The sequence below is a fragment of the Salmo salar genome, chromosome 16 (genome assembly GCF_965601325.2).
Source record: "Salmo salar chromosome 16, fSalSal1, whole genome shotgun sequence".
Classification (NCBI taxonomy): domain Eukaryota; kingdom Metazoa; phylum Chordata; class Actinopteri; order Salmoniformes; family Salmonidae; genus Salmo; species Salmo salar.
In genome coordinates this window covers 38965303-38981122 of record NC_138306.1, presented here as the reverse complement: position 1 = coordinate 38981122, position 15820 = coordinate 38965303, and the positions used below count along the sequence as shown (strand labels likewise).

Sequence of the window (15820 nt, the reverse complement as noted above, 5' to 3'; positions counted from 1 at the left end):
TGCATTGACTTAATCGCCGTGGCGATAAGAGGTAGCGGGTAACTGTACCTCACCGTGATCTGATTTAGGCCTCGGTAGTCAATACATGGGCGCAGACCTCCCTCCTTCTTCACAAAAAAGAAACTTGAGGAGGCGGGTGAAGTGGAGGACCGAATGTACCCCTGATGCAGGGAATCGTAGACATATGTTTCCATAGCCGCCGTCTCCGCCTGTGACAGGCGATACATGTGACTCCTGGGAAGTGCTACGTCTACCAGGAGATTTATCGCATAATCCCCCCGTCGATGAGGTGGTAATTGAGTCGCCTTCTTTTTGGAGAAGGCGAGAGCCAAATCGGCATATTCGGGGGGAAATGCACACGGTGAAGACCTGGTCTGGACTTTCCACCGTAGTAGCACCAACGTAAACCCCTAAACACCTCTCTGAGCACACTCGTGACCACCCCGTGAGAGCCCTCTGTTGCCATGAAATGTTGGGGTCATGACGAGCTAACCAGGGAAGGCCTAGTACCACAGGAAACGCAGGAGAGTCAATGAGGAAGAGACTGATTCTCTCCTCATGACCCCCCTGCGTCACCATGCCCAGGGGCATGGTAGCTTCCCTAATTAACCCGAACCCTAATGGTCGACTGTCCAGAGCGTGAACTGGGAAAGGCCTAACCACTCGAACAATAGGGATCCTTAACCTATGGGCGAATGCTCTGTCGATAAAATTCCCAGCCGCGCCTGAATCGACGAGCGCCTTATGCTGGGAATACGGGGAAATCTCAGGAAAGTAAACATGCACAAACAGGTGTACAACAGAGGGCTCTGGATGAGAGTGGTGCATGCTCATCTGGGGCGACGCCAGAGTGCCCTGCCTGCTGCCTCGACCCCTAGAGGAACCAACCCGGCACCGACCAGCAGTGTGACCTCTGCGGCCACAGATGGTACACGTGAAAGCCCCTCCTCCAGCCTCCCTGAGTGCTGCACCTCCCAACTCCATAGGCACCGGAGCGGTGGTGCTGGGAGAGGGAATCGACAGAGCCCTCTCTGGACATCCGCGGGTGACCAGCAGGTTATCCAACCGAATGGACAGGTCCACCAGCTGGTCGAAGGTGAGGATGGTATCCTTGCAGGCCAACTCCCGACGGACATCCTCGCGCAGGCTGCAACGGTAGTGTTCAATAAGGGCCCTGTCATTCCATCCCGCTCCTGCGGCCAGGGTCCAAAATTCCAGGGCAAACTCCTGGGCGCTCCTCGTCCCCTGCCTTAGGTGGAAAAGACGTTCACCCGCCGCTCTACCCTCGGGCGGGTGGTCGAAGACCGCCCGGAAGCGGCGGGTGAACTCCGTGAAGTCATCCAACGCCGCATCTCCTTCTCCCCACATGGCGTTAGCCCACTCCAGAGCTCTCCCTAAGAGGCACGAGACGAGGGCGGACACCCTCTCCCTTCCCGAGGGAGCCGGGTAAACGGTGCCCAGGTATAGGTCCAGCTGTTGCAGGAAACCCTGGCACCGTGCCGCCGTCCCATCATACATTCCACTGGGACCAGGTACAGGAGGGACGAGTAGTGGGAGAACCCCTGTTGTGCTGGTGGAGGCGCTGGAGGGACTCCCTGTCTCTCCCAGCGGTCCATGGTCTGGACGACGCGGTCCATCGCGACGCCGAGATGTTGTAGCATCGCCGCTTATTCTCTGACGCACTCCTCGACTCCTATAACCGGGGTATCTGCTCCTGCTGACTCCATGGTGCAGGTGTGGAATTCTGTAAGGGGTGCGTAACTGGTGGCAGTGAAGTCAGACGCAGGAGAGCAGAACTAGGTAATAGCCGGAGCAGTTTCATTTCAAAACCAACGGCATAAAGAAATAACCAACATGGGTACAAAACCCGACGCGCACCACACAAAGACGTGGGGGGAACAGAGGTTAAATACACAACACTTAATGAAGAAAATGAGAACCAGGTGGAAAATGAAAAGTGGATCGACGATGGCTAGAAGACCGGTGACCCCGACTGCCAAACGCTGCCTGAACAAGGAGAGGAACCGACTTCGGTGGAAGTCGTGACATGAAGAGAGAACAGCTGTGCAGCCTGAGGCAAAGAATAGAGCGCAAGCTTTTTTTGCGACTTTCTCAAATCATCAATAGTCTATAGCTGCATCATGCAGCCCATAAATGTTATGATTTTTTGACATTCTAAGGTTTGTATCATTCACAACTAACATTACCAAATAACTCTAAATCTAGCGTATAGGACCTGTTTCAAATGATCACATTTACGCTCAACATAGTCACTTCATATGCGCACTCGCTACGGAATGGGCAAAATATCCTTTCTACTTTATTCAGCTAAGTTCAATTATTTTCTTCTTACTATAAAATGATATAATATATACTAATGGCACATGACTTATAAGCATATCTTGTCAGATAAATGAACAAGCCTACAGCCCAGATCCGGTCCTGACCTTCCTGGAGCCCTATTGAAAGTTCTACTAAGAGGCCCTCCTACCTGACCCGTGAGCCATGTAAACCATTTACCATTGCCACACAGTCACACCTGACACCTCAGTGCTCCCACTACAATCCTCCCTCCTTTAAAACAGTTTGCTCCATCTGTCGGTCTAAGAATAAGTAGACCTATGCAGATCAGTATTTATTGAATAGAATAGTTTCTATAGAATCTTAAGATAAGTGAATATTAACATTAATATAAATAAGAAATTGTAGAAAATATAAAATGTAGAAAATAAAATATAACCCTGAGCTTTGGCCCTGCTGCCTGGTAATTTGTCCAGTCCTCACAATATTATACAATTAGCTTTGTCTATACAATGTAAACATAAGCCTATAGGCTATGGCTGCAGCTATATGTCTCAAAATAGTAAAATAAAATCTATACAGCTGTGTGATAAGTTTTGTCTATACAATGTAAACATAAGCCTATAGGCTATGGCTGCAGCTTTATGTCTCAAAATAGTCAAATAAAACCTATCCAGCTGTGTGATTAACTTTGGTTCTCTCTACAGCCTGGGCATTTTCAGCATCAGCATGGGCACCAGTCTATCTGGACTGTCTGGAAGAAATTGAGAAAGTATGTCACATAGTTAGTTAAGCAGTCATTTACACAAATGCACTTCTGTCATAAAATCTTAAATGTTACTAAGTGTGTAAACATTTGAATGTTTGAATTAAAATCTTAACATCAAAATATTCTTCTTCTGCACTTTTTTGAGGAAAAATCATCAATGATGTCATCATAGGACGTGTTTCCCCACGTCATGATTAATGCTCATGATGGCCAGACCACTCAAACGTTCCTGTGACATGGAAGACCTCAGGTAGCTTTTGATGAGCTTTCATTTTGAAAGCTCCTCTCTGCCGATGCTACTGTTACTGGTAGGGTGACTGCCTTTCTTAGGGCTATCCAAAGGTTAGTTCCTCCAGGTTTTTCTCACAAAGAAAGGAAAGCAGCTCAAAGGCAGTCATCTTATCTGATGGCAGATCAGGTAAATTCTGAATCTCGTGTGTCAGGTCCATTCCACTGATGTCACAGTCATTTCTGAAGGTCAGAGTGTTTTCAAACTTCCATGAACGTGAGCCTTTACATATTCACTGGACATCTGAGAGGCAGTGTTGAAGTTCAGCAGCACTCCATATTTGGTTTTCACCTGGTTGAGTATTTCAAATATCTCATCCATGGATGTCACAGCAGAGTCAACCACAATGTTGAAGTAGTTGACTTCACGGTTTTTCAGTGCATCAGTCACTGGTTCATCAGGAGCCTCATAGCTGAAATGCCTCTTGCTGTTTCTCAGTCTCTTCTCTTTCAGAACAGCCTCCACATTCATTTCTTCACAAATGCTTTTGGCTGTTGTCTGGGCCTCAGAGAATCCAGTTTCCCGGTATATAGTGAGGAAGGCCTTTGCATTTGAGATTAAATTCACTGCAATATCCAACTGTACTGAGGCGGATTGGAGGAGCTTGTTCACCTTGTTTGTCATTGTCAGTATCTCAGACCATACGATACAGCAAATCAAGAAGCGGTAGGATCCAACTTCCTCTGCAAGTGCTTGTGCCTCCATTTTGACCACAGGATTGTTGATCGTCTGTCTGGCTTCTAGTAATGCCTCCCGAACTCTCAGAAGCCTGATACCTGATTGCATGAACACTTTGGAGCTTACTCTCCCATCTTGTGTCACTCCATGACTTCACGGTTATGTTCACGTGTTTCTCAAAACACTCCATCTTTGTGTGCCAGCTGAAAATAAGGTGAAGAGCTTTTGCACATTCCCAAAAAACCCAACTGCATCTTTTGAAGATTTGGCAGCATCTGCAATGACAAGGTTTAGAGTATGTGCTCCACATGGGACGAACACGGCTCTGGGATTTTTTTGAGCGGTCTGGCTTGTACTCCTTGGTGCTTGCCCTTCATGTTGGCCCCATTATCATAAGCTTGCCCTCTGCAATCTTCAAATGCAATCTTCAGCTCGTTCATCTTATTTAAAAAAATATATATGTCACCTTTATTTAACCAGGTAGGCCATTTCAGTTCTCATTTACAACTGCGACCTGGCCAAGATAAAGCAAGGCAGTGCGACAAAAACAACAACACAGAGTTACACATGGAATAAACAAACGTACAGTCAGTAACACAATAGAAAAATCTAAGATGACAGTGGACAGATTCAAGCCTGTTTTAACCTCAACATTCACAAAGCCGAGGAAGTGCTCCTTGATCTCTGGCTTTCTCTTTAAAGCCACACTTTTCAGAATAATGGACATTTGTTCCTGGTGACTGTCAGGTGTACAGTCCAAGATAATGTAGAAGTACTTTGAGTCTCTTACTTCAGTCACTGTTGCTTCCAGAATCTTGTCACTCACAATCTGTATCAGCTCATTCTGTGCGCGTTTCCCAACGTAATGAGCATGTGTCTCTCCATCTTTACTTTTGCTGGGATTAATTTCCATAACGGGGTAAAATTTTGCCAGTAATTCAACCTGTTTTAGGAAGTTTCCATTATTTGGTTGGAAGAGTTTGTCTGATGAATCCCTGAATGCTAGGTTTCTTTCAGCCAGAGACTGGGTGATACTTATTAAACGTGTAAGGACATCCCGCCATCTCTTTCTTTCAGCCTCCAAAATTGTCATTTGTATCTGGTCAAGACTTAGGCGCAGATCAAGTTCTCTCCACTTAATCATATTGTTTGTGTGTTCAGGACTACCCTCATGGTGTTTCAGAATGGTGTTGATATTTGACCAGTCATTCACACCTTCCTTTATTATTTTGTAGTCTTTTGTAGAAAAGAGCTTACAGCGAAAACAATATGCAACGTTGTTTTAAATTGAGTATGAAAGCCAGCTCCTGGAAAATCTTTTCCCCATTTGACAGCTGTCTCTGTAATAAGCCTGAATGGAAACCTCTTCTAGACTTGTCTTTAGGGTAAGAAAAATCCAGTCCTGGTTTGAATGGACCTCTGCGTACTAACTCAGTCCTCATAAAGTCTGTTAAGACTTGGGGCCAATCTGCTGGGTCATTTGGTAGAGCAGCAACTGTTCTATTAGGGTCTGAGCTGCTTGTATCTGATGCTGGCTGTACACCTCTGGTTGTGCTAGTATTGGCTGAGGCTGCCTGTACTTCACCTGGGTCTGTGTTAGTATTTTCTGTAGCCAGCTGTACTGGGTCTGTGTTAGTACTTGCTGAAGCTGCCAGTACTGCGTCTGTTAGTACTTGCTGAAGCCGGCTGTACTGGGTCTGTGTTAGTACTGGCTGAGGCTGGATGTGGCTCAACTGAGTCTGTGCTTGTACTGGCTGACGATCCAGCATCTCCTCTACTGACAAACTGTAAATTATAGATAACATTACTATTATTAATTTTATCAGCTGCATTAGGCCCATTCAAACTGGCTCCCCCAGATTTCCTTTTATATATTTTCAAATATAAAATACTATTTATACTATGGCTTGGCTGAATACTTGAGAGATGTGCATCCGTATACCAGGCTAATCAACATTTTAAATGCAATATATAAATCAATAGTCAATGTCAATCCATTGCTTTCCATCTTGCATTAGTCCAGAGTTGTAACTAAACCGTGACTGAGAGACTAGATAATCATTGTCTTGTTTTAAAATGATGTGCGCCTGTGAGGAGTGCCATCACGCCCACATATTGTCTGGACTGGTTCCCACAGAGTTTGCTGCTGGAAAGTGCGAGTTGCATTTCGTGCATGCGCATGTGAACACATTGTAGCAGGATCAAGGGTGTGGGGTTTCCACGTCACCAAGTTCAATAACAAAACAGGCACCAGTAGCACAAATAGAATGCAAGGGGAAGTTTATTAGGGATTTTCATACACTGTGGAAGAGGGGGAAATGCACCAATCACCCCACAGTCCACAAGCCGTTCTCGTTGTCCGTTCCGTTTCCCAGGGGTAATCCTCAAACTCGGGTCCTCACCCAGTCTGGTACACAAGGGGGGAGTAGCTCTGGCTCTCGTAGCTCTGGCTCTCGCAGCTCTGGCTCTCGCAGCTCTGGCTCCTCATACCTTGCTTGGTTCGCTCCTTCTCTGCCCTGTTGTGCAGGCTGCTTCCTCCTTTATCCCCAAGCAATCCCTGGTTTAATGAATCCCAGTCTTGCCTCGTTGGGGCAGGAAGTCCATATAAAGCTTGGGGGTATAGTCAGCTACCTCCAAGATATCTCTCCTCAAGTACCACCCCCCTCACCTCTCCCTGCCGTCTGCCACAACATGGTCACGTGCGACGTGGTTATCTTTTCCGAGCTGCAGTTTATAAACACCGTTGCCGTTTATAAAACATAATAAATAGTTGTATTTCACTCTCACTTTTGACAGGCACAAAGTCACAGAACACAGCCCTGGAAGTGGCTAGCAAGCAAGCAAGACACAGACAGACCAGGAGATGCACTGCCAAGTTAGGTTAGCAAGAAAGATAGCCTAGAGAGAGATGTACTGCAAGCTAGCACATCAGCTTAACGTTACTGTTATTTTCTGACATCAAACTTGGAGAGGAGAGAACACAAGTTTACCTAATTGCTGTTCCCGCAATTTACTCACATGGTGTTTTTTTTTCTCTTTTCGTGACCAGAAGGATAGTTCCGCTTCATCTTCTCATCCAATTGTAAACATTGACACCCGCTTTGACACGAGGGGGAGGCGGGGCCCTTGCGTAGTGAGCGTATAGGCCCGCCCAGCTCTGCTACAGCCTATTGCATGGAGCATAGCCAGAAAACATACAGTAGGCCAACTCATATTCTGTTAATTGGAAATACATATTCTTCGTATCATGTTTCTTTAGACCTGATTCAAATAAATAACAGATTTATTGTTATGGTGTGTATTAAATTGGTTTATTAGACTTTTAAATGTAGATGTTCCAAAGGCGCCCATCAGCGGCTTGTATGTGTGGAAGCCTGAAGATGCTAAACATGTTTATGTTAATTAACAGTCAATTACCATGAGACCGGTAGTCTTTTGCATGACAATAACTGTCTGACAAAATGTCATGAGCGCCACAGCCCTACATCAAAAAGATGAGCAGCTTTATTAGACTATTCACTATTTAGCTGCTAGAATGAATTGAGATGTAACGCTTCATAGGCCCACATCTCTACATCGTAGTGCCAGATCATGTTCAATGAAGACCATTGCTTAAAAAAAACGATGTTTAGTTGTCACATACACCGGATAGGTGCAGTAAAATGTGGTGTTTTACAGGGTCAGCCTAGTAGTACGGTGCCCCTGGAGCAAGTTAGAGTTAAGTGCCTTGCTCAAGGACACATCAACAGATCAGATCACAACACATCCCCTTGTCAGATCAATTATTCGAACCAGCAACCTTTCGGTTACTGGCCCAACGCTCTAACCACTAGGCTTTCTGATCCATTGAGCAGCCATCACCCCTTTTTCATCATCGCTCTCTGTGTGTGTGTTCTCCAGGTTCAACATGCCCCATGATGACAACCCCAAATGCAGGGAGGCAGGCATAAAGCACCAGTATCACGTCATGGCGCCCACCCTCAACTACGACACCAGTCCCTGGTCCTGGTCCAAGTGCAGCCGCAAGTACATCACTGAGTTTCTGGAGTAGGTACCTCGTCCCTTTTTTTGTAATGTAAGAACACTGTTCCGGACACTGTAATTGTCCTATTGTACACATTTTCACAAACATACAGATTGTTATGCAAATAAATATATCATTTTTTAGAGATACATGAATCACTGTAATAAAACATTCTAATATTTTCCTTTTTATAGAAAATGCAAGACAAATAAATAACACAAGCAAAAAGTGTTTGTATTCTTGGAACATAATCTGGTAAGCAAACTCTGCTACCTTCTCCAAAAGGGAGAATGTAGAGCAGGCCAGTGTAAACTGTCTCCACTGTGTTATTCCCTGGGGTGAGACAGTATTTCCTGTTTGAAGCAGGGGTCTTCCTAGGGTGACCTGAGCGATTGATCCTCCCCTGCTCCTCCTCTGTCTCTGCACTCAGGCAGAACCAGCTCTCGAGATGCTGGACAAACAGTCATTTAGTCAGTGGCGTGCTTTCTCCGCAAAAACGGTAACGCGGGGCAGCGGCTCATTCAGCGGGCTCCAAAGCCAAGCGGTGGCCACCAACCTCTTCTGAAGGGCTTCCTTTTAAGATGGGAAATGTCAGTTATAATTAGATTTTCTCTGGACATGACCCTTTGATCTCTCCTCCTGCTTTGTTGATTGTGAGCAGCCACAAAAGGCCTCCTTGTTGATGAGTTGCATCTCCCGGGCGAACGCCTCCTATCGAGTCTGTAAGGTTACACGCCTGTCCCGCTGCTATGCGGCATAGTTTCCTACCAGCGGATGAATCCATCCAGCTTTGAGTGGTTGGGTTGGAAAATTAGAAACACAAGAAAAAGAATACTCCTATTCATTTTTTACTGCAGAATATTTCTGCCTATATGTCAGCTGTGTTAGAAAAGCTGAGTGTTCAGTTACTCGATGAGTGAGCGGAAGGTAAATGTCAATGGCTGTGAGCGAAACGTTCCACGCTGCATGAAGAGGATGGCTGATTTGTTTAACAGTGGCAATATTTATAAACAGTTCTGTGTGGCTGTGGACAGGAGCGTAGGGTTCAGTGTGAAGGAGTCTCAGAGGTCGGAAAGGCAGCCCGCTGAGAGCGAGGCCCACTGCTTTCGAAGTCTACATGACTTCAACAATAAGGAGTATTCATCCAAACGGCACCTCCACTTTCCAATTAGCTTACCTGGTCAAGTACATCACTGTTTTGACTACCAATTGTTCTTTGAGAGCACTCTAATGCACAACACTCTCCTGTCAACTTAAATATAGAGGGACACACTAACTCTCAACCCCTCTTCTGGAGCCAACCCCTTTCGTTCTCATTTCTGTGTCTGTGTAATATGGTGAACTCCCATTGGCTGCACACCTGAGAGCTGAGTGAAAAGTGTCTTTGGTGTTCTTGGTGTTATTATGTGTAGGCCGTGATATAGACACCATTCATTCTGCTCCTGGCAGTCTGCCAGCCGGTTTAAGCCACTAAACCTATATAAAGATAATTTGCAAATCTCTCTGTGTTGCCACCCACTAATTGTTGTGTACACTTGTGTTGATACTACATAATCATTAGTACCGGCAAAGCCTATAATTTTACATTCCGATGCCAGGCGCCCACGTTGGGAATTATCCTAACCACACAAACATCAGATGTCTTACTATCCTAAACAGTTACATTTAAAAACTTTTTTCTTACGTTTTGGTAAAAAAAGATATCTTTATGTCCTCAATTAATTCAAGATGCAATATCTGTGAAAATAAACTTTTTATAACTACTTATTTTTTAGTTATTTGCTATGTTAGGATGGTAATGGTTGCAGTATATCTCCCTATGAAAAGGGGAATCACTACAGTGCTGTTTGCATTTAGTTTATTACAACTGTGCAACAGGGATGTGCTGTATCATTCAATACCCTGCGTCGGTCATAAAATCTGATATATGAGCAACCTCATAGCAGCTACCATCTCATGGGAAACACAGTCTGCCTTTATGGAACTCATTACGGAGTAGCTTCTTATGACAAACACTGAGAGATAACTGTAAGTTATTTTTTAAATAAACTCACTTTAAAGAAGCCTCCCAATGGTTGCCAGGTGTAGAACCTCTGTTGGTGCCAGAGGGGAGTTGCATCACCTGTCTCGGGCTCCTCTGTTTTGCCCAAAAAACTGCATGCCTAATAAAATAATTGCTGCTTTTTTCCCCATATCCATCCTGTTTTTAATCATAGGCCCATAGGGTTTCTCATTAGACGATGACAACCTGGTGAAAGATGCTTCAATATGGGGCATCATCTCTTCTCCTTCTTCTGGACTCTGACAGACAAACAGACCACTACCTTATAGGTTCAATATGGGGCATCTCTCCCTCTCTCTTCTTCTCATTGCCCTGACAAACTGACTGACCTCATCGTAGCTTTCATCATTTGTCTCTTCCCAATGTTAGACAAACTCATTCCACCAAGCACTTGTACACTTTTTGGGATACAAAACAAAGGGTTCCCTTTCAGTCGGTCACTCGGTGTAACATACTATGGGGAGTTAACGACCAATCATATTCACCTGAAAACTGAAATCATGCCCAACGGGCCAATAGATTCCGAGTGCGACCTCGGAAGCCCCACCTTCCTGGCAATAATACCGGGGCTCTTCAGCTCGCCTGAAGGAAGAACATGTCACACAATTTAGCTTTTCAAGTGCATGAAGACTACGAAATGTGGGTATGACTTAGGTGTCAGTAGGGAGAGAGTACTCGTCCCCCTAGGTGTTGTGAGTTTTGGGACTTGGTATCGGTTTTTGTGTTTTCTAAAAGCTACCACTTTCTGCTCTGCTTGTGTAGCTAATGCTTCTTTGAGTAAGATGGCCAGTGGTAAGAGTAAGTTCAAAAAGGAACATCCGACCCTGCCCTAGGGCACGTGGTTTCACAATGAAAGTTAAAGATACTCACCAGTGCTGTCCTGTTTTCCTGGGGTGGAAACACGCTCAGGAGACTTTGGCTCGGACCAGTAGTAGTGTTGATCAGAGTTGATAGGGGTGTCATTCCAGCTGAGTGAGGCTCTTTACGTTTATTCTGGCATTGTTCAGGGTCAGGATTCCAGGGTTGATATACTATCCCAGGTTGACTCTGGAGGGTTTTCAGAGTGTGAATCGGATGGCATCATTCCGGGAAAGCCTAAATCCCCGACTTTGGATTTGGCGTGTGAAGTGAACCATTGGTGGTAAATGCGCTTTTGATGGAGCTGTGTTGTAGGGCGGCAGATCACCAGGGGTGTATTGGCCGTCTTCTCCCCTTCAGTGGAGTTCCTCCAACTTTGGGGGAAGGTATTTACCTCCTGTCCCTGCAACGGTGGGACAGGAGGTAAAATATTTAAAGAGTTCGCCAAAGAGCTAAAGGCGACCTGTGGTTCCCCTCATTCAGTCAGGTTATGGCGAGTTCATGAGTGTAGAGAGTATGGAGGAAGCGGGTCTCGTTTGCACACTGCTGATGGATGGAAAGCTGGCGAGTTAACTCAAGAGGCTAACAAGGGGGCTAATCCGAGCACGGTGCTTCTGAATTAACAGTGCCGGTTCTTGGTTCACGTCCATAGATCTGAAGGATGCATGTATTCATGTGGCTACAAATCCTCCCCACATAAAGTTTCTGAGGTTTCATTCCGAGGGTGTGTTCTATGAGTTTCTGGTCCTGCCTTTCGGGCTCTCCCTATCGCTCCACACCTTTTCTATGGAATTAGAGGTGGCTTTTGCACTGTTGCCGTGCCAGGGGATCAGAGTATTGGCCTATCTGGATGATTGGCTGGTCGTAGCAAGAGAGTCGAGAGAACAGGTGGAGCTCCACACTGCCACGCTGGTTTCCCATATTCAGACTCTGGGGTTCATAGGGAATCACAATAAAAGGTTGTTTAATTCGACAAGGTGATCACAACAGACGCATCCTTACTGAGAAAACACTAATTGTCATCTGTTCTTCTCAATGAGGGATCCAGGCGCTCTGTTGGGAATGGATGATTTGGCGTCTCAGTGGCCTCGGACCGTGGTCTATGCGTTTCCTCCGGTGGACCTGATTCAGGCCATCGTTGAGAGAGTCCGTCAGGAGGGTCTGTTCTTGATTCTGGTGGCTCCCCGTTGGCCCTGACAACCCTGGTTCATGGAGATCATCCGCCTGTTGGGCGAGGACCCGTGGAGGGTTCTGTGTAGTCGGGATATATTGTCCTGGTCGCACAGGAGAGTTTGGCACCCATGAACGTGATTACGACTATACAGTTGGTGCATGCACCCTCTATGAGAGAGTTGTATACATATAAGTGGCATGAGTTTGAGGGTTTGTGTCAGGTTAAAGGAGTTTCTCTTGTTCAGAGCTCTTTGGTGGACATTTTGATCTTTGAAGAGCTTTTTGATCAGGGCTTTTCTTTTTCTGCATTGACAGTTTATGTGTCAGCCATCTCTGCGTCACATGTAGGAATTGATGGCTCTACTCCGGGGTCAGACCAATGTCAAAGCCTATGGCACTGAAACAGGACCTGTCTTTGATCCTGGATGCTCTGTGAGACTCTGTTTGAACCATTGGAGTCTGTGGACCTGAAGGTCCTTTCCTACGAGACTGCCCTGGTCATGGCCTTGGTATCGGCTAAGTGCGTTGGGGAGCTCTATGCGCTATCAGCACATCCTTTCTGTTTGGAGTTCGCTCCTGGCGACTCCAAAGTGATGTTACGTCCTAATGCAGTTTTGCTCCCAAGGTTATGCCTATGTCAAATCAAATCAAATTGTATTTGTCACGTGCTTCCGAATACAACCTTACAGTGAAATGCTTACTTACAAGCCCATAACCAGCAATGCAGTTTTAAGAAAATACCTCAAGAAAAGTAAGAGATAAGAATAACAGTAAATAACAATAGCAGGGCTATATACAGGGGGTACCAGTACAGAGTCAATGTGCAGGGGCACCTGTGTTGAGGTAACTGAGGTAATATGTACATGTAGGTAGAGTTATTAAAGTGACTATGCATAGATAATCACAGAGAGTAGCATCATCGTTCCAGAGGGGGGGCAATGCAAATAGTCTGGGTAGCCATTTGATTAGCTGTTCAGGAGGTTTATGGCTTGGGGATAGAAGCTATTTAGGAGACTCTTGGATCTGGACTTGGCGCTCCGGTACCGCTTGCCGTGCGGTAGCAGAGAGAGCAGTCTATGACTAGGGTGGCTGAATTCTTTGACAATTTTTAGGGCCTTCCTCTGACACTGCCTGGTATAGAGGTCCTGGATGGCAGGAAGCTTGGCCCCGGTGATGTACTGGGCCGTACGCACTACCCTCTGTAGTGCCTTGCGGTTGGAGGCCGAACAGTTGCCATACCAGGCAGTGATGCAACCCGTCAGGATGCTCTCGATGGTGCAGCTGTAAGACCTTTTGAGGATCTGATGACCCATGCCAAATCTTTTCAGTCTCCTGAGGGGGGATAGGTTTTATCGTGCCTTCTTCACGACTGTCTTGGTGTGCTTGGACCATGTTAGTCTGTTGGTGAAGTGGACACCAAGGAACTTGATGCTCTCAACCTGCTCCACTACAGCCCCGTCGATGAGAATGGGGGCGTGCTCAATCCTCCTTTTCCTGTAGTCCACAATCATCTACTTTGTCTTGATCACGTTGAGGGAGAGGTTGTTGTCCTTGCACCACACGGTCAGGTCTCTGACCTCATCCCTATAGGCTGTCTCATCGTTGTCGGTGATCAGGCCTACCACTGTTGTGTCATCAGAAAACTTAATGATGGTGTTGGAGTCGTACCTGGCCTTGCAGTCATAAGTGAACAGGGAGTACAGGAGGGGACTGAGCACGCACCTTGGGGGGGCCCCGTGTTGAGGATCAGCGTGGTAGATGTGTTGTTACCTACCCTTACCAACTGGGGGCAGCCCATCAGGAAGTCCAGGATCTAGTTGTAGAGGGAGGTGTTTAGTCCCATGGTCCTTAGCTTAGTGATGAGCTTTGAGGGCACTATGGTGTTGGACGCTGAGCTATAGTCAATGAATAGCATTCTCACATAGGTGTTCCTTTTGTCCATGTGTGAAAGGGCAGTGTGGAGTGCCATAGAGATTGCATCTTCTGTGTATCTGTTGGGGCGGTATGCAAATTGGAGTGGGTCTAGGGTTTCTGGGATAATGGTGTTGATGTGAGCCATGGCCAGCCTTTCAAAGCATTTCATGGCTACAGATGTGAGTGCTACGGGTCGGTTGTCATTTAGGCAGGTTACCTTAGAATTCTTGGGCTCCGGGACTATGGTGGTCTGCTTGAAACATGTTGGTATTACAGATTCAGACAGGGAGAGGTTAGAAAAAATGTCAGCGAAGACACTTGCCAGTTGGTCAGTGCACGCTCGGAGTACACGTCCTGGTAATTTGTCTGGCCCTGCGGCCTTGTGAATGTTGACCTGTTTAAAGGTCTTACTCACACTGGCTGCAGAGAGCGTTATCACAAAGTCGTCCGGAACAGCTGATGCTCTCATGCATGTTTCAGTGTTACTTGCCTCAAAGCGAGCATAGAAGTTATTTAGCTCATCTGGTGGGCTCGTATCACTGGGCAGCTCTCGGCTGTGCTTCCCTTTGTAGTCTGTAATAGTTTGTAGGTCCTGCCACATCCGACGAGCGTCGGAGCCGGTGTAGTATGATTTGATCTTAGTCCTGTATTGACGCTTTGCCTGTTTGATAGTTCGTTGGAGGGCATAGCGGGATTTCTTATAAGCGTCCGGGTTAGAGTCGTGCTCCTTGAAAGCGGCAGCTCTACCCTTTAGCTCAGTGCAATTGTTGCCTGTAATCCATGGCTTCTGGTTGGGGTATGTACGTACAGTTACTGTGGGGACGACGTCATCGATGCACTTATTGATGAAGCCAGTGACTGATGTGGTGTACTCCTCAATACCATCGGAAGAATCCCGGAACATTTCCAGTCTGTGCTAGCAAAACAGTCCTGTAGCTTAGCATCTGTGTCATCTGACCACTACCTTATTGAGCGAGTCACTGGTACGTTCTGCTTTAGTTTTTGCTTGTAAGCAGGAATCAGGTGGATAGAGTTATGGTCAGATTTGCCAAATGGAGGGCGAGGAAGAGCTTTGTATGCGTCTCTGTGTGTGGAGTAAAGGTGGTCTAGAGTTTTTTTTCCTCTGGTTGCACATTTAGCATGAGGTAAAACGGATGTAAGTTTCCCTGCATTAATGTCCCTGGTCACTAGGAGCGCCACCTCTGGATGAGCATTTTCTTGTTTGTTTATGGCCTTATGCAGCTCGTTGAGTGCCGTCTTCGTGCCAGTATCGATTTGTGATGGTAAATAGACAGCTACGAAAAATATTGATGAAAACTCTCTTGTTAAATAGTGTGGTCTACAGCTTATCTTGAGATACTCTACCTCAGGCAAGCAAAACCTGTAATTTTCAAATAGACACAAACCGCCACCTGTTCTTTTACCGGCGGCAGCTGTTCTATTTTGCTGATGGACCGAAAACCCCACCAGTTGTATGTTATCCACGTCATCGTTCAGCCATGACTCGGTGAAACATAAGATATTACAGTTTATAATGTCCCGTTGGTAGTATAGTCTTGACGTGCAATCATTGGATAACAAAATGGATGAGCTCCGCTTTTATTTAAAAAAAATGTCACCTTTACTTAACCTACCAGGTTAAATAAAGGTGAAAAAAAAAAATCGTAGCTCATCCGTTTTGTTAACTAATGATTGCACGTTGGCTAATAGGACTGATGGTAGAGGGGGATTGCTCACTCGCCGTCGGATCCT

At 46.0% G+C, this 15820-nt stretch overlaps 1 protein-coding gene across 1 annotated transcript in view; it reads left to right on the top strand.

Annotated features, from left to right (window-relative positions):
- The window catches only part of LOC106573613 (A disintegrin and metalloproteinase with thrombospondin motifs 20), a 149722-nt gene that overhangs the window by 56697 nt on the left and 77205 nt on the right, over positions 1–15820 (top strand). The window contains exon 9 of the mRNA XM_014148814.3: positions 7938–8084. Coding sequence (XP_014004289.2) covers positions 7938–8084 — 147 coding nt within the window. The remainder of the gene's footprint in view (positions 1–7937; positions 8085–15820) is intronic.